Source organism: Phyllostomus discolor, chromosome 10 (assembly GCF_004126475.2).
Source record: "Phyllostomus discolor isolate MPI-MPIP mPhyDis1 chromosome 10, mPhyDis1.pri.v3, whole genome shotgun sequence".
Classification (NCBI taxonomy): Eukaryota; Metazoa; Chordata; class Mammalia; order Chiroptera; family Phyllostomidae; genus Phyllostomus; species Phyllostomus discolor.
Window position 1 is genome coordinate 14,536,765 of NC_040912.2, and position 19,582 is coordinate 14,556,346.

General features: G+C 43.2%; 1 protein-coding gene and 1 long non-coding RNA gene across 2 annotated transcripts in view; one reads left to right on the forward strand and one right to left on the reverse strand.

Moving 5' to 3' along the window:
- Positions 1-19,582, forward strand: part of IGF2BP3 (insulin like growth factor 2 mRNA binding protein 3) — a 106,580-nt gene that overhangs the window by 39,525 nt on the left and 47,473 nt on the right. Inside the window, exon 3 of the mRNA XM_028525422.2 lies at positions 2,647-2,695. Within this exon, the coding sequence (XP_028381223.1) occupies positions 2,647-2,695 (49 nt within the window). The remainder of the gene's footprint in view (positions 1-2,646; positions 2,696-19,582) is intronic.
- On the reverse strand, positions 9,188-18,771 carry LOC118497045. The gene is made up of 3 exons (XR_004899591.1): positions 18,761-18,771; positions 14,757-14,760; positions 9,188-9,326 (listed from the first exon to the last, which is right to left on the reverse strand). It is a non-coding gene; the product is annotated as an uncharacterized LOC118497045 (long non-coding RNA).

Here is a 19,582-nt window from a genome sequence, read left to right on the forward strand (position 1 = left end):
ATGTCCATGTGTGTCATACTTGTAAGTTCTTTAGCTTCTGCATTTCCCATACTATTCTTGCCCTCCCCCTGTCTATTTTCTACCTACCGTCTGTGCTACTTATTCTCTGTACCTTCTCCCCCTCTCTCCTCCTCCCACTCCCCTGTCCCTAATCCTCCATGTGATCTCCATTTCTGTGGTTCTGTTCCCTTCTAGTTGTTTGCTTAGTTTGCTTTTGTTTTTGTTTTAGGTGTGGTTGTTAATAATTGTGAGTTAGCTGTCTAATGGATTGCTTCTGATGTACAAAAGATGGTATTCCATTTAAAGAATTTATTGGGAGTCCTGTGAGGTGGATTATTTGTTTTTGTAATATGAATAATTACCTGCTAGTTGACCAGATCTCTGTATGTACATTTACATTTGTACTTTCAGGGACATTTTTTAGTAATATATAGCCAGAAGAACGAGTCCAGTGGGGATGAATGCTTAGTTTCTTAACACTGTGCTGCTCATTCTTACTGGGTCAGATGTTTGATCAGACAGATTAGTACTTGCATGTGTGTAGTAATTCTGGCTTCCTTGGTTACCCAGGGTAAATATTTACGCAATGTGAGTAGCTTTTCTGCTGGCTAAAGCTATATATATACATGAACATATATGTATATATACACAACAGTTTTGAAATCTCTGTGTTAGAAACCCTTGTGTTAGGGTATATTTTTAAGGCTTTTGTACAAAATATGAAACTTTATACAAAAGCGGAGCCATCGTGCATGTGCTGTAGCTTTTACAACTGGTAGCACATAAGTTATTTTGAGACAAACCCCACACTAGCATTTCATATGTAAATTCTGAGAATTAGGTGGTGTTTAAAATCTTTTTTTTTCCATACATTGACATTCTCACCATCTCTTTGGTACATTGCTCCTGATGATTAATTACACTTTGTTTTCTTGTGTCAAAAATAATGTGAGAATGCTTCTTCTTTCTCCCTTTTATGATTACAAACAGGATGTGCCTGGTTTTGGTTAATCTGCATATTCTTCAGAGTGTCCTAAGGGGCAGGTAGTGTCTGTGGTAGTAGTTATTTGTTCCCATGCTTTGGGGGAATAACAGGGGCAAACTGACTGGGCTACGAGTCTTGTCTGAGGGGCTGTTTTGCTGTGGGCCTTTAAAATAAGTGGATTATTTGACCTGGAAAGGAAAACCAACTGTGGCTCTATTCTAGAAGTTAAGTAATTTATTTCACTTGAGATGTCAAGCCTAACCACTGGTCTTTTTTTTTCTTTTTCTTTTTTTTTTTAATAGCTAGTTGTCTATAAATTTCTTTGCCTTCTACAGGGTTGATTGGTGTGTGGCATCTTCTATACTATAATCTCATATAATTATTCTTCCTCCCCTCCCCTCCCCTCCCTTCCCCTCCCCTCCCCTCCTTTCCCCTCCTTTCCCCTCCTCTCCTTCCTGTCTCTGACAGTGTTCAAGAAGGGGTATAAAGAAGAGGTGTGTGTGTGTGTGTGTGTGCACGTGCACGTGCAATAGATACTATTATATACAATATATAGTATACTCTATATGCATATTTACATATGTGGGCATTTGAAATAAGGTGTTTGTTTTTTTAAAGTTTTCTGTACTGAAGACACCTTTGATAGCCTGAAATGTATGGTCATATCTGTTAAGATGTTTTTATTTTTATTTTATTTTTTAAAATTATTTTTATTTTATTGATTTTAGATATAGAGAAGGAGGTGGGGAGACAGAGGGTGAAACATTGCTTTCTTGTTCCACTTCCTGATGCATTCATTGGTTGATTTTTGAATGTGCCCTGCCTGGAGATTGAACCTGCAACCTTGGCCTCTAACCAGTCGAGCTACCCGGCCAGGGCCTCTTTGAGGATGCTTTTAAATGCGTAAAATAAAACCCACAGGATTATGAGGAAGTCAATTATTTTGAAATATAGTTAGCAAAATGTTAAAACTCATAGTAACATGTGCTTCTTAACATAATAAATAACAAGTTCTAGCAACACATCTAAATTTCAGAGTAATGAGTGTAGATGATATTTAAAGATCTGCAACAACAGCTTAATATGATATGAAAAGAACCAATTTATGTGGATGTGAAAATCCCAAGTAGTGTAATTCTACTGTGGTTTATGCCAGCATTTATAATTGAAAAAAAAAGGTGCCGCATTTCAGGGGCTAGTGAAAATAAGTGTATGATTTGCCCCACGCCCAGGTCTCTCATCCGCATTCCTGAATTTTATCCGAGAACCCACTGGGCTGCAATCTAGGAGCAAGAATGTTCTGCACTAAGGCTTTGTGTCCTGCCATGCTTAGCTTGAGGCTAAGGGCTGGAATTTAGGATACAATCATCAGATGAAATGTATCGCAAACATCCCATGTGCCCACTTTAGTGGCTTTGAAAATAAGCCATAACAACCTGATGGTGCTAGGTCTCCAGATGATCCCATTGTGCACTCTGCAGCTAAATTTGTCTCTTTTTTGAGTTCTTGGGTTGCATTTTTCTTTTACCATATGTTGCTTTGTAGTTAGTATAAAATTAATGTTTTAAGCAGTTTCTAAACATCCACGTTGGCTGTTAATGTCTTTTGCTTTTATATATGTTTTTTTTTTCCTTTTAAAAAACATTTTAATTCTTCTGCAGGATTCGGAAACTTCAGATACGAAATATCCCGCCTCACTTACAGTGGGAGGTAAGAATTTCTATATTTAAAATTAAGATTTTAGTATCGAAGCCTGTTGTTAGTTCTTCCAAAAGTTTTTCTCCTTCCCCCAGCTCTTATGCTAGGACACAAGGTTTTTCTCTCTTCAGGTTTGTGTCTTGCCGTGGGCTTTTCTTTGTAAGCGTACACTGTATCTTTAAAAAATTGTTCTTTGAAATACTTAAAAAAAATTTGACGAAGCTACTTGGGTAATCTTCCTCATTCCGTCGCATCCCAACAAAATCTTTGAGATCTTTCTGATGAGCTTGCCAATTGTATTTAAGGTGTGAAGTTCCCTCCTTGGGAAATTTTTTGAAAGACAAATACCTACTTCGTATGCTTCGCTTGAAAACGTTACTCCACTTTCTGTTGCTCAGATGGTGGCACTGCGGAGACTGTGGATAGAAACACAAACCAAACATTTAGCATGATTGATTAGCCTGTGTCAGCAATTTTGAAAGCATAATCATGTTGTCATGGTAGAAATTTGAGACACCAGTGGTCGAAAAGATAAAGGAAGATATTTGTTGACTCTTCCAGATGACGGAACCTGAAAGTACTTAAAACCTACCTTGAGGAGAGGGTGCAGGGAGGACTGCTCAGCTCTTCTGTATTTTTAATACAAAAATCAAGAGTAACTAGCTTGATGTGATTCACATTCATCTTCTAAAATGACATTTGATGAGTCACTAAACCCGAACATTCATCAAAATGCAGACTATGGTTAAAAGGTTTCCTTGGTGGTGAGTTGTGGTAAGTTGGTCTGAAGTCTGATTTTTCCAAGGTCCCAGTTGGTAACAAACCATTTATGCTCAGAATATTTTACACAGCATTTATATTCAGAACAATATTACTCACTGAGTTTAATTTTTTTGTAGGAGGAATTGGTTCTTTGGTATAAGCTTGAATATATTTCAAGCTATGTAATATATCAAAAATATATTTTCTTAGATGGAAACAGTATAAATAAAGTTAAGCTTAATGTATTTTTCTGTTTTAGATTAACATTTGTTTAGGGAATTGTGTACCTTGGAGGATGGGTCCCCAAATCAAGTGTTGTGATTTGATCCCTTTGTTTTAACACGGGCTATGTTAGATAGGATTTTTCTGCTTCTGTATTGTAGCTTTCAATGAAATTGTCAAATGGTAGCAGTCAATTTTAAGTAAGTGAATTATTAGAGTAGCAGTAGTACATCACAGTGATTTTGAACCTCTTTCATCTCATGGCACACAAACTACTAAAATTCTGCAGCACATCAAAAATATATTTTTTCTTGATCTGACAAAAAATAAGTATAATTTTGATTTATTTATGCTGGACAGATATAGTTGTGTTGGCTGTTGTCATTTTTTAATTTGACAATCTCAGGGGAAAGAGGCCAGTGCCCCTGACTAAATAGTCAGGTATTGCATATTTTAAAAACTCTTGTGCACACCACTTAAACATTGCTAGTGTGTCAGATACAGGCAAGTGGCAGTTTCCTTTTAATTCATTCATAGTATCTCTTCAAATTTAGATTGCAGTGGCTTCTCAAGCATTTAGTTTGTTGTATTTTTGGTGGCTTTTCAAGCATTAAGTTTATTGCATTCTTATTCAGGGTAAAATGTAACCTCGCTCATGAGTCTAAATCTTTATTTGCCACATCTCACTTTTATATTTCATTTTATCCTCGCCATGGTCCTTTGAGGTAAGGTGAAGTAGGTGGCATTATCTCCATTTTTTCAGGTGGGCAAATATGGGCACACAGGATTCAAATAATTAGGCAAGAATACACAGAATTCTACAAGTTTGGAACTAGACTTTGAAACTCTTGACTTTCACCTCTTTAAAAATTTTTAAATGATGTTTGCGGTGTTGATCAACAACAAAATTGACCGAGGGCTTGTCCAGGTAGGATAAGCTAGGGTGATGCTTTCTTGCCTTGAACACTTGAGTTTCCTTTTTGAGACAAGTCACTGTGTGTAACTTCTATGTACACACCGAGTGTGCCGGCTGTTGTGTGCCAAAGCCTTATCTCAGGCAGTAATGACTTTGCACTTACAGGTCTAGACTCCCTTTATGTTGGAGGGATTAGACTTTGAACCCACTGATTAATCTTAGAATCCCTGAACGTGGGGAGAAGGGACATTAGGCGCCAACTGATTTGATGCAATAGGAAATACGTAGACATGGATGAACTATTCTAGTCTAAAATGTAGAGTTTTGAGCCCTGGCTGGTGTGGCTCGGTTGGTTAGAGCGTTGTCCTGTGCACCAAAAGGGTTGGGGGTTCGATTCCTGGTCAGGACACATACCTAGGCAACCGATCGATGTTTCTCTCTCACATTGCTGGTTCTTTTTTTCTCTCTGTCCTTTCCTCTCTCTATAAAATCAATAAACATATTTAAAAAAATAGAGATTTGACTGGATTCACTTTCAACCTAACTTTGAGTTACAGTACAAATGGAAGATAGAGGCACAACTTAAATTGTGCCACCAAGAAACACCTGCCAGGTCCAGAATATGGGACATTCCACAGGACGAACAATACTGTTGTACTAATCAAGCAGTGGCTTGTTAGAAGGGAAGGAGACTGTTATGGACTTAGACTTATTAGGAAAACAAAAAAGCCAGTTACAGTAAGTTATTTGTGAACTGTGTAAACAGCCCCTCTTTGAAGTAGGTGGCCTTGGGGTCAGACTCAAAGTTGTATCCCAGCTGCATGACTTTCTAGTTGTGTGATCTCTGAACGGGTTTTAAAAATTCTCGGAGCTTCATTTTCCTCATCACTAACATGGGGTGATGACAGCAGCCACCGCATTGGGTGGCTGTGGACATTAATAGGATTATGCATGCAAGCCCTTAAAACAGTGCTTGGTACGCAGAAGTGCACGCTACATTTCAGCTCTAACACAAACAGCACACTTGCCCCCTCTTGACCTTGTTCTCGCCTCAGTCAGATCCAGCCTGGAGCACAGAAAGCACCAGGCGTTTCACCAGGGGGATGTTACTGTGGAGAATCACATAGGACCGAGGACCAAGTCGGTGACCCTCTGAGTGAGGGATGCTCCCTGGCTGTGGCTGGTACCTGGGATGAGGGGCTAAAGCAGGCTGGGAGGTGATAAAACTGGCTAGAAAGCCACTGCTGATGGAATGATGCTGATAGGGATGGCAGGTAGGCGGGAAAGAGCGAGTCCCATCTCTTCCACTCCGGCCGTGCAGTTTCCCTCTAGTGCCTTCTATCAGCAGAAGCCAGCAGGGGGCCGCTGGCAAAGGCGCCAAGGAGGGCCAGCCCCTGTACTGGAAAGTCGGAAGGTGGGTTTGGAACTGAGAGCTTAGTGTCCAGCCAGACTTCCAGCCCAGAAATGGAAAGTCCTCCCCTGCCCTGCCACTCCTCCAGTAAGTCATTTTCTGTGACATCACTGAGGGGTGACGGAGTCTGGGACTGTGGCGGGAACACTAATGGGACAGACTGTGGCATTTTATAAGATCTGTAGCTGGATTGCTATCTTTATTTCACTATGCTCTCTTTATTTTATATTTGTATTCATTTGTTATTTATAGTCTCTTCATTCCACCATATATTGTTGAACAATACAAAAGGATTCTTTTCTTCTTGAATGCTGCGTACATTGAACAGGGGTTAACTGATTTTTTTTGTATTTGCACTTTTTCCCCCTTTATTTTTATTGTTGACACTTGCAGGTGTCCACATTCCCTACCCCCTCCTCTATCCCCCTCCTCCCAGCCCCTGCTTCCCCTGCCCTCTGGCCGTTACCACACTGTCGTCTGTGACCATGGGTTAGACATGTATGTTCTTGGCTAATCCCTTCACCTTCCTCCAGTCCCCCCTCCCCTGCACCGGCAGCTGTCAGTATGCTCCGTGTATCCATGCCTCTGTTTCTGCTTTGTTCTACCCATTTCGTTTTAGATGATGAGAAAGCACCTGTGGGCACTGGGCTGGCTAAACGTTTCACCCAAGTGTTTTGGGCAGATAGGATATGGGGAGACGAACTTTTGAAGGACCTGCTCTCGGAGAATTAGGCAGTTTGTTTTCCCCCAAATATGTGGAGTGTAGACGGGAGATCGAAGAAACTCTCTTGTCTAGCTGCCAACCCCTTGCATGAGGTGCTTGAAGAGGAGACGCGACTAGACCTGGAGGGGCTTGCCGGTGACAGTCCTGATGGCCGGCGCACCCTGGGTCCTTGGGGGCCCAAAAGGTGGGCTGGTGGGATGAGGATAGGAGGGGACATCCTCTTGGGTGGGCAGACAACACCGCGGTGGGGCAGTGACGGAGCCTTTGAGAATACTTTTTGGTGAAACCTTCCTCGATGTCTCAGACGGGGCCCCGTTTTCTAAATTTAAAGAATATTTTTCTGCATTTAAGAAATAAATTTCCAAGGCCTTAGGGAAGGATTTCTTTAAGAGAGGCTTTTCTAACCTTACTGTCTTACTACTGCTCACTCATCAAAATAATCAGAATTCCTAAAAAGTACTCACAAAATGTCAGGTGGGGCACCCTCTCTGAAAGAAGTGTAAGATCCATTAATAATGCAAATGAAGTGTCATAGAGTTCAGTTCTCATTCTGGGGTCAGGCGATAAAAGTCGAATGATGTTTCTGGAGAGCTTTCTGCGTGCACAGTCTGAGCTGCAGCGTGAATCAGTCGTCTGCGTCACGAGGTTCTGCGCCTGCCAGGGCCCGACACCGCGCATGCCGGGAGCCACTGCATTTTCGGGCAAAGATTTGACCATGTGGGCGGACAGATACTAACGGGGAATGCATGCTTGAACATCCCAGTCCTGGTGGGAAACTGAGAATGTGTGTTGGCTTTACCTCCAGGACTGGGTATCCAGTTTTTCTTGGACTTGGTTGAGCTGAGGAGCTGAGTGTCTCGGGAAGAAACTCGGAGGAGGTTTGTGCAGCGTCAGACCCGTTTCTGCCACGTGTGTGGTCTGGTGTGGCTGACGAAGGGAAGCAGCAGCCGTCTTCTGGGCTGGCCACAGAGGAGAAGAAGGGCGGGTGGGAGGGGGTTGGCACCTCACAACTAGAGCATCCCCAGATTGCATCTAGCCCTCTGACATTCATGAGTTGGTCTCTGGTTCTTGACGTAGACCAACTCATGAACGTAACCAGTATACTAAAGCAAGTTGCCAGTATACTAAAAAAAAGCATGTAACCAGTATACTAAAAATAAAAACCCAAAGCTACAAGTTGGAAACTGCAGCATAATATATTGTTGGTTTTTTTTCCCCTCAGAGCAGAGTTACCCTAAATAATTTCTTTTAAAGGTCTTTTTGGTGCTTCTATATGAGCTTGAAGCAATTTTTGGAAGGAAGTGGATCTTACAGGAAATCTTAAAAGGCACTTCTTTCACAGGGGCAAAGGATCGCCCTAACAGAACGCTTCAGGGTTTGGCTGGTTAGTTTTGAACCCAGCTCCTGGTAACCAGTTGGGTTAGAGAAAGTTGACTTTTAGGGCAAAGGGAATATTAGAAAACCATGATTGAGAGACATTTATTCCTTTGTAGTTCGGTGGTGGGGAGTGTCATGATGAAATACCTCAGATTGTGACAGTATTTGGAGATAGGGTCTTTATGGAGATAATCAAGTTAAAGTGAGGTCGTTTGGACGGGCTCTAATCCTGTAACTGGTGACCTTATAAAAATGGAGCACTGTAGACGTGCACCCACAGAGCACCACGTGGAGATTGGCATTACCGTGCCGCCATCTTTGGAAGAAGGGCTAAAGCTTTAGAAAGATGCCCACATTTCAGACCATAATGAAAGTTGCATCCTAATAAATAAGGTGGAAACCTCCTTAAATGGGCTTTTCCTTGTGAGATGAGGCACGTTTCTCCATTACTTATAATGGAGAAATGATGTGGTCCACATTACGCTGAGAAGAATGCTGAAGGAGGGTGAGTTGAAGAGGTCAGAGATTTCCAAGAGGTTAATAACAGCTTCTTAAAGCTGTAACATCTCAGTGAAGTCTGTTATTTTCTTTCCCTATGGACTCTGAATATAGTAAGATAATTATAGGAGACCTTCGCTGGCTGTACTAGGAAGTGGAAATAGTAGTATCATTAAGGTAGGCTCTGGCAGACGGGAAACCGAAAGAGTTTTTATTTAGAAATAGGGAAGTAAGCAAGAAAGGAGTGATGCCATGAGATCTAGTTTGGGGAGAAGACAAGACAGGAGCATAGCTCATGTAAAATACAGCGTCCACCAGAAGTAAGGCCTGCGTGGGTGTGGTTGGTAGGGTAACATATATGGGTGTAAAAACTTACAGTTTTGCCCTGGCTGGTGTAGCTCAGTGGATCAAGTGCTGGCTGCGAACCAAAGTGTCACAGGTTCAATTCCCAGTCAGGGTACATGACTGGGTTGCAGGCCAGGTCCCCCACCAACCGCACATTGATGTGTCTGTCTGTCTGTCTGTCTGTCTCTCTCTCTCCCTCCCCCCTTCTGTCTCTAAAAATAAATAAATAAAATCTTAAAGAAAAACTTATAGTTTTAATTGGAACATTTCACCTAAAATGTTATATGGTGTACTTGAGTGTGATATTGTTATGTTACAGAATCACATGCTTATGCTTTTGTAATCAAAAGATTGGTAATAAAAAAGGGGGTGTTAATTGTGCCGGACCCTTTAGTTCAGGGAGGGCCCTCGTGGTACCGCTCGGGGTGGCTGTGTGCTGGGAGTTAGGAGACTGTTTCGGAGAAGAGGAGGTGGTGGAATGACTTCCAACGGAAGAGATCCAGGCAAGGGCCGTGGGGTCTGTCAGGTGAAGTCCCTGGTGGATGTTGATATATACTTTTTTAATTTTACTTATTTATTTTTAGAGAGGGAAGGGAGGGAGATAGAGAGAGAGAAACATCAAGGTGCGGTTGCTGGGGGTCATGGCCTGCAACCCAGGTATGTGCCCTGACTGGGAATCGAGGATGTTGATATTTTTAAGGGAAGGAACTGTCACTCATTTGCATCTTCTACATGCTAATTCCTGGCAGCACTCTGGTCAGATACTGTTTGGCTCATGATGAATGTGTGAACTACTGTGGAACAGAAGTTGGGTGAGACCAAAGCATTTAAATATTATTGACAATGTAAAGTTAACAATATGCCCTGGCTGGTGTGGCTCAGTGGATTGAGCTCTGGCCTGGGAACCAAAGGGTTGCTGGTTCAATTCCCAGTCAGAGCACATGCCTGGGTTGGGGGCTGGGTCCCTGGTGGTAGGGGGTGGCGCTCAAGAGGCAAGCACATATTGATGTTTCTCTCCCTTTCTTTCTCTCCCTTCCTCTCTCTCTAAAATAACTAAATAAAATCTTTAAAAAGATAACATTAACAATATGAGGTGCTTTAACTCAATCAAACAGAAAAAGGCATCTGTAGGAGCAGTGGGGTTGGCATTAACCTGGGTCTGAACAAGAAGTCACCAGAGGCATAGATGTTAATATTAGAAATAACCCATTTATAGGTTGCCTTCCGCAGTAGGACAGCTTGAAGTTATTAAGAAATTAGTGGCTGATTAAAGTGTTCTGGGTGGGTGCTTTCGAAACTTTTCAAAGATGATGCTATGGCTGAAGCCTGGTGTATGGACACAGATAAAGGCAGAGCTGGTCCTAGGTAGCGTAACCTTGCCTGATGGTTCCCCGGGCATCCTCTGGGGAGGTTCCGTGGGACTCAGAGAATCACTGAGACATCAGTGAATTTGAGTGAATAGTTGTTAGAGGGAGTCGATCTCAACCAAATAATTCGGAGGGGATATAATAGACAGTTTAGGGAGACCGTCGATGCCGATAGGTGATCTTCACCACGGCCCGACTCGAGCCTGGTTTATAAATAGCGGACATGAGTAAGTACCTGTGTGCTGGGTGGTGCATTAACCCTTTTCTCTTCACATCAGCCCCCTGTTCCCACTGCGCAGATGAGGCCACGGAGGTACGCAGAGGTGAAATAACTTGGCCAGGGTCACGCAGACGGAAAGTGGTAGCGTTTCTGTTCCTGCTTGTGTTACTCAAACAGAAAACTTTCCCTAAAAGGCAAGTTTCTAGTTCTTGTAATTATCATCATTCATTTGCTTTCGACACCCCCCTGAGAGTTTGACAGTGAACCCAATAGAAACTGGATCTTCCCAGGGCTGGAGGAAATAATGTGGTTACGAGTAGTGAATGGACTGGGACAGATTATGTGAGGAAGTTGCTGGTAAACTCTTCCTTTCAGAGAACCGTGATCAGTAGAGTTCTCTATGAGTCTTTGCTCTGGGACAGGTCAGCCTTTGCCTCATTAGACAAGATCTGGTGAAAGGTGTGTGGGGAATACCAGAGTTTTCCTATGGGCTGTATGTGAATGTATTTCTGCTGTTTACCGTGCCCTCGCACTGTGATGCCTGGACATTTGTCCTGTGCTTTCATATTTCTCCTGAGATGGTCATCTTAAGGTCTCCATGCCCTTTATATAACCCTTCTATTATGAAAATATAAAGCATAAACAAAAATAGGCTAAGATGACACTCAGTTTCAGTCATTATGATCAGGAAGTTTTGTTTTGTTTTTCACCCTACCCCTCTTCCTCCTTTTGTGCATTATTTTGAGGCAAATTCCAGACACATTCCTTCATTTAGTAAATACTTCAGTATGTATCTCTGGAAGATGTGTCTGTATTGGTTTGCTAGGGCTGCTCTAACAAGACACCACGAAGAGGGTGGCTTCAACAGCAGGAGTTTTCGCCTCGCGGTTCTGGAGGCTGGGCGTCTGATAACAAAGTGTTGGCACCTGCGGTTCCCCCCGCCCCCAGGGCCCTGCTGGAAGGGTCTGTTCAAGACCACTGTCTTCTGATAGTTCCTTGCCGTACAGTGCTGTGTTCCCAGTCTTCCTTGGCGCTCTGTGTGTGTGCATCTACATTTCTCCTTTTCCTAAGGACACCAGTTATACTGGCTTTGGGCCCATCTGAATGACCAACCTCATTTTAACTTGATTATCTCCGTAAAGACCCTACCTCCAAATACGGTCAGTCTGAGATGTTTCATCATGACGTTTTTTTTTTTAAATGTTATTTTTTTTTAGACAGAGGGGAAGGGAGGGAGAAAGAGAGAAAGAAACATCGATATGTGAGAGACAAATCGACTGGTTACCTGTCTCACCTCCCCCAACCGGGGACCTGGCCCACAATCCAGACATGTGCCCTGACCGGGAACCGAACAGGTGACCTTTCGGTTTGCAGATCAGCACTCAGTCCACTGAGCCACACCAACCAGGGCTCATCATGACTTTTTTGGGGGGGCACAATTGAACCCCTAATAGTCTCTTTTAAAAATTTCCGTGTTAAATTAATAGTAACTCTCAAATATGAAATCAGATCATTCACATTTCCTTGATTACATCAATTTAAAAAAATGTTTTTGTTGGAGTCAGGATCTAAACAAGATCTTTTCTACGCTATTTAATCAGTAGGTTCCCCCACCCCACGTTTTCGTGTGTGCAGAGTGTTGAAGTGTGTTTACATGCTGTGTAGAATGTCCCCCACTCTTAGCTTGCTGAGTTGCATTCACGTGTGATCCTGTAACACATTCCTCTGACCCTTCTGGGACTAGGGTCAAACTCAAGTTCACTTTGTTTGGACAGGACAAAGTAATAGATGGTCATGTGTTCCTCCATCAGGAGGTACATGATGTAATATAGTGTTTGTGCTGTGAAATGCCTTTGATCCTTGCTTAGAGCCATTACCGTGTGCTTGCGGGACGGTACTATTCTAATCATGCAAGGTCTACGTTGGTTAGTTTCAGTGCATTTGTAAAGAGGAACTTGTCCTTGTCGGTCATTTGATCACTCGGAGGTAAAGTTGGAGACAGGAAACATGCTCGATTCTTTCCGTTTGTTTTCTGCCTTGTAAGTATGGGTGCCAGTCAGTTTCTGTGTGTGTCATTAGGAGCTCACAAATTTAAACGTATTTGGGTTTCAGAATTACTGGAATCGTTCATACTGATACTTCTATTATTCTCACCCATGAGCCCTTGGAACTTCTTCAAAACAGGGCTAGTGTCCTGTTGGCGTCACCTCAGTGGTTGGTAGCTTCCTTGATTTTGGGTTCAAGAAGTCACAGGTTTACCTTGTGCGTGTTCTGTTCCGGGGGCGGGAGTCAGCCCTTCCTCCAGGGAGCCTAGCTCCTTGGGAAACGGTGTTCAGAGACCACAGTGTGACCGGGCTTCTCTTGCGACCAAATCCATTAGCCTTCTCTCGCTTGTGCGTTTTCTCCGTAACAGGCATGCCCTCAGCTCCTCTCCCCAAGGGCTTTGGTTGCGGCTGCTCTTCTGTGTTATTCTCTGACTCGCACTTCTTTCTCCATTCTCAATTGTGAGCATTCCTCTGCTATTTGTTGACTCTTGTTTCTCGCTCTTGAAAATGCCACTTGTTTCTCCTTGCTTTTTGCTTCCTGCTCCTAAGTCAACATTCATTTAACTATCCGTTGAACTTAAGGCGTCTAAAACCAAGTTTCTTTCCCTCTCAAGTCATTGCTTTGTTTCCTCTGAGTTTTAATATTGCCTGGGTCACATGGGCTTGGCCTTGAGGTCACCCTTGAGTGTCCCTCTCCCTTTTACCTTCTGGCCACAGGACACCAGGTGTCCTTAGGATTGATGTTCTCTCCTGTACCACCAGCCCGCAGGGGAGTCAGCCACCAGTCAACCATTTCCAGCACTTTCCCCTGTGTAAACGGGGGAAGATGACAGGCAGGCACAACCACCTGAAGAGGGGTGACCACGGAGGGCTCCTGCTTGCTGCTCCCCGCTCGGAAACCATCCTCAGAAGTGCCGAGCGCTAACTGGACATTCTGTATTAGTGCAGAGACATTAACTTGCTCTTCTAATTTCATGATCTGCAAATGAGTCTTCTTACTCTTCTAGTGAAAACAACTGGTCATTTCTGTTGGAATTGTATTAAACTACCAACAGCCACAGACAGATTGTTTATGGTTATACAAAGAGAGGTCTTTGGTTTCAGCAGTGTTTACTTGCAGTCTTCGGCACAGCCGAGAAGAAGGAAGTGATAAATACATCTCTCATCTGTGTGGCAGCCAGAGCTTTTTACGTGATTCTTACACTCTTTCAAGTTCAGCTTGGTGCTTAGGTATAAGTGTGGTCCCATGAATAAAGATTTACAGGAAAAGAAAAGTTAACTCCTTGGGGGTGGGAAGTAAAATTATCCAAACTTGAATATTCCATGGCCAAAAAGCCAAACAAACGAGTAACTTAAAAGCCTCCTTAAAAACCGTGATCTTACTTGGCTGGCATAGCTCAGTGGATTGAGCACGGGCTGCGAACCAAAGCACTGCAGGTTCGATTCCCAGTCAGGGCACATGCCTGGGTTGCAGGCCACGGCCCCCAGCAACCGCACATTGATGTTTCTCTCTCTCTCTCTCCCTCCTTCCCTTCCCTCTCTAAAAATAAATAAAATCTTTTAAAAAATAGTAACCTTTTCTGCATGGGATCGATAGAGCTTTATGTGCTAATCTCAGAGGAGCTCTCGTGACTCCTACTGTTTCTGTGCTAAGTGCCCTAAGTGTGAAATAGGACATTTGTCGAACATCAGGCGAGAGGATCTGTGACATTTTTACTTATAACACTTCTGATACCAACACCAAACATCTTTTTTTGTTGTTATTTCTTTCAATTACAATTTACACTCAGTATTATTTTGTTTGTTTCAGGTGTACAGCATAGTGGGTAGACAATCATATACTTTAAAAAGTGGTCCCTCCAATATCTCAAGTCCCCACCTGGCCCCATACATAGTTGTTACGATGTTATTGACGATATTCCCTGTGATGCACTTTAAACTCCGTGACTGTTTTGTGACTAACAATCTGTATTTCTTAATCCTTTCACCTTTTTCACCCTGCTGCCCCTCCCAATATCTTTTGTGGCATTTTTTTCTAATACCACTTCTGCTCTCCAACACCAGCTTGGTGTCCCACAATTCGACTCGGTTCAGATTCCACAGGTTGAGGGTTCCACCTCACAAAACGGCCCCCCACTTTGGATGCAGGTGCAGTGGTATGTCTCGGCTGCTCGATTTATTTCTACCTGGCTGACCACAAATTTGGGGGGTCCCGTAATGTCCTCCCTCAACCTGTTGATAATTCACTAGACTGGCTCACAGAACTCGGGAAAGGGCTTTGCTTGCTATCCCCAACTTATATAAAGGATACAACTCAGGTGTACAGCCAGATGGAAGAGATACTTAGGGTAAGACATGGGCAAAGGAGCCTATAGAGCTTTTTCCAGCCCTCCCCAGGCACGCCATGTGATTCAGCTATACAGACGTGTATGCAACACAAACGAGAGACCATTTCAAATTTAGGTGTTGTAAAAACCTTCGCTTCTTGCTCTTCTCCTGTTGCTTGCTACCTCTGATGTTAGTGAACCAGATGTTCAGGGTTAACGTGGGGGAAGGAGAAGTCCCTGGGCAGGGGTTTAGAGCAGTAAACCCACTGGGAATGGCAGGGCACTCTTAAATTCTATTTCCAAGTGTAGCATCAGCAACCAGAAAGCAGTGTGGCCTCAGTACACAGAACACATTCCCCTTTTGTGTTTTTTGCATTGCTAAATGACCTACATTGTCTTATCCAAAACATAACCTTACTATTTAGAGTTTCTTCCCATGCAGGGATGAGAAAGGCTGCCATTTTCTGGGGTCTCTTCCTAGATGTGTAGTGCGCATTCCGTGACGTCCTCTCAGGATCCCTCGGTTATCAGTTGGCCCTTGTCTGGTGGACAAAAGGAAGTGTTCAGTAAGCACTGGGCGAAACAGAGAACGTAATGTGATGCAGTTCAGAACATGCCCAAACCCAGATAGAGATCTCTGTGTTCCCCCTGTGAGATTCCCTCTTGTCTGAGGTGGTTTTGTGTCGCCCCTCCCCCACGCACAAGTAGCTGTCAAACGGGTTGAAATTAGTTTAGTAAGGTTGATGGTAATGAACTGATTTTTCAGACCTCTTTTTTTTGTTTGTCTTAAACAAGGCCTATATTTGTCCATTTTCCCTTATTTTTGTGCTTATTATCGCATTCCTAGCTCTCATTTCCCTTTTTACTTGACTACCATGCCTTTAAGTTTTAGATCAACTTTAATAGCATAGGATGGATTGGCCCTGGGGTGGATCGGCGGTCGCTCCTTCCAGCCAGCCCTGTCTGTAGGAAGGAAATAGTGCTTGTTTTGGGGCAGTCGGACATAAAGCCCCCTTACTTAGCCACCACTGTATGTAAACTATATGTCGTTCTGTCATCTCATGTGTAAAAATAGGACTGACCTCTAACATACCCTGCAAGTCTACTTATGATTTGAAACACCAGACTTTTGGGTTAGGGACTTCACCTGACGTCAGAGGCCCAGAACCGGCTCTGGGGCGAACTAGCTGGTTAATATTCACACAGGCTGTTCAACTCCATAACATTTTTTAAAATAGTTCACTGCATTTTTTATGGGGGGTGGGGTGGGGAGAGGCAGGGATGGTGGGCATAAGAAAATGGAATGTAAATTTGGTGTCCTAGGTCATTGACTGCTATTGAAGTGAAAATCACTAGGTGTGTCTTGTGAGGTTTTTTTTTTTTTTAAATGCTGTTGCTTTTGTTTGCTTTTCTGTTTGTGGTGGTTATTTATTTTTATTTTTGAAACAAATAGAAATCTTTAAAGCCATGTTGGGCCTTTCACTAGCAGGGAACACATGTTTTAGAAAGCTGTCTTGCAGCTTTGCTACTTGTTTTAATGTTTTAAGTAGTTTAGGTGTTTTGGGTTAGACTTTCTGACAGTATTTTAGCTTAAAATTCAACTTCCTGTGTGGGGGGAGCTTAATTTCTTATTCTCTCTCTTTTTTTTAAAAAAGCCTCAAATCTTGCCACTGAAGAAATGAGTCACAAAGAAGTCAGGCGCATGGTTGAGCAGCGCTCCTTGTGGCTGTGCTTCGGGGCAGGCTGTGCCCCGAGATGCGGCCTCATTAGGGCGGATTCATGCTGAGCGCTCCTGGGTTTGCACCCGTCATTCCCACCACGCTCTCCTCTCTCAGCGAGTCTGCTGTGCGCCTGAGCGTGTTCCGTGCCCTTCTGATATTCTGGTATTGGCGAATGCTACTCGAAGTTGCCCGGCTGAACAAATACTTCTGATTTCAAATGATCTTCATGTTTTCCCGATAAAAGACATGACCGAATTAATTATGTTAGCTTCTTTCTTGCTTAACTAAAGACGGGCAAGTCTTTCATCAGACACAGCTTCGTTTTTGCATGCTAGGATTTTATCCTGACTTTCTGTTTGACTACCGTTTGTTTGATAAGAGGACCTTTGCTCATAGGCTTCCTTCTGCTATAGAGACAGAGCTTTGTTGTATACAATAGAGTATTAGTTACTTTCTATGTTCTGTGTCCACTTGGTGTGTCCTCTGTTACCAAGTAAGGGTCATCTCTGCCTAACAGTGTATGAGGTGTGTCCGGAAGGTATCCAGTCATGTAATGGGAAAAACGAACATTTATTGAAAAAGACATAAGAAGCATTGTACATAGGACACTGATGCCTCACTCCCCTTCAAAGTAGACCTCACACAATTGCCATCAGCTGCCCCATTGTATTTTCCTGAATCTCATTGACGGCCTGAAATCTCTTCCCTTTCAAAGGTGACTTTAATTTTGGGAAAAGCCAGAGGTTACAGGGTGCTAAATCTGGTCTGTAGTGGGGCTGAGTCACCTGGGTGATTTGTTGTTTTTCCAAAATACTCTGTACGAGGTGTGTTGCAGGTGTGGGTGCATTGTTGTGATGAAGCTGTCAATCACCAGTTGCCCATAGCTGTGGCCTTCTGGATCATCCAATAGTTTCCATGGAGGAATGTTCAAGCTTAATGCAAAAGTTGATACAGATTCATTGCCCTACTCGCTCAATCAGTTTTTAAATTTATTATATTTTATTGATGATGCTATTAGAATTGTCTTGATTTTTCCCTTTTGCCCCTCTCTACCCAGTACCCCATATCCCCTCAGGCAGTCCACCCACCATTGTCATGTCCATGGGTCATGCGTACAGGTTCTTTGGCCACTCCATTTCCTGTACTGCACTTTACGTACTTCCCCATGGCTATTCTGAAACTGCCCATTAGTTTCTTCTTATGGAATCTTCTCACCTTGGCCCATTCCCCCACATTCCCCCACAGCCCCCCCCCATCTGAGGACCACCTGGTAACGTTTTTCTTCCTACTTTTAAGAGTCTCTCTTTATCTTTAAATTTTGGCCTTTTAATTATGATGCGTCTTGGAGTGGGCCTCTTTGCATCTGTCATAATTGAGACTCTCTGTGCTTCCTAGACTTGTTTGTCTATTTCTTTCACCAAATTAGGGAAGTTTTCTTTCACTATTTTTGCAGATTTCCAGTTTCTTGTACTTTCTCTTCTCCTTCTGGCATCCCTGTGATGCAAATGTTGGACCTCTTGAAGTTGTCCCAGAAGCTGCTTACACTCATTTTTTTGGATTCTTTTTTCTTCTTGTTCTGACTGGTTGTTTTTTGCTTCCTTATGTTCCAAAGCATTGATTTGATTCTTGGCTTCCCCCACTCTGCTGTTGTTTCTCTCTAAATTGTTCTTTATTTCAATTAGTGTATCCTTCATTTCTGACTGGGTTTTTTTCTTATGCTACTGAGGTCCTCACTAAGTTCCTTGAACATCCTTATAAACAGTGTTTTGAACTCTGCATCTGATAGATTGCTTATCTCCGTTTCATTTAGCTCCTTTTCTGAAGTTTAGATATGTTCTTTCATTTGGGCCATGTTTCTTCAACTCACTGGTGTCTGCCGCCCCCACTGACTAGTACAGTGATGTCATCATTGTTCACACATGCACATTCCAGTCCACTCTCCTTGGTTGCCAGGTTACATCAGTGTTGTACAAACCACTCTTGTTATATTAACAATGGCTATGCTTTTTCTGGACAGACCTTTTATTTTAGGATTTTAACTTGACTACTGATTATAAAACCAGGTATTAAACTATTAAAGTATTATTGATTTGCATGTTTAAAGATATATGTGGTGTCTAACTAAACTGTGTTGCCTGGCACTAACATGAAGGGCTGCACCAGTCAGGGTGATTAGTGGTAAGGGGACAGACACGGACTCTCTGTGGGGCAAGGGCTCTTCTGGAAGGTCGCGCTGGTGGGCAAAAGACAGGCTGAGATTGGGTGACTGCAGGTTCTCCTTGGTTGTGGAAGCCGATGTGGGCTAACTCTGTGCATGGTGATGAGACGTGTGGGGTGCCCACCGAGGGGCTGAGGAACCGAGTTATTCTCCCTGTGAACGCCTAAGAGATTGGCCATTGCCCTTCTTGTAGCAACGAGTGTTGTCCATTTTAACTTTTTAAATTGCACATGTTTTGTATCTATTGTAGTGCTGTCACACTATCATCCAGAGGTAACCAGCATTACTGGTTGAGTGTGTTAGTTGATTTCTGTTACAGAGGGTGATAGTTCACTGTCCTTGGACTTTTCCTCCAAAATGGTTTTCCAGGGTTGTAGCACCGCTTACCTGAGTCAGCTTTTTCGTAAGAGCCTCTGTGCCGTGGGACTCAGACAAGTTCCCTAAAAGTGTCGCCTTTCTCATTCGAGAGTTGGTCAGGCATGGGACCCTTCAGAGAGGAAGGGCCTGCTGGTTCTGCCTCCTTTCTGGCCACATCTCCCAGTCTGGGGGAACTGTTGGCTATCCATTTACAAGCAAGCAGCAGCTGTGAGTGTAAAGGGGAGGAATCTGTTTTTTCACTCCCCTCCCCCCCAAATCATTTCTGGACTCAAATACCTTCTCTTTGTCTTTTTTAGGGATTGCAAGGCTGTAAGGGTGTATAGCAGACCACACCAGTGTTGTGCATTTTAATCTGAGTGCACTATATT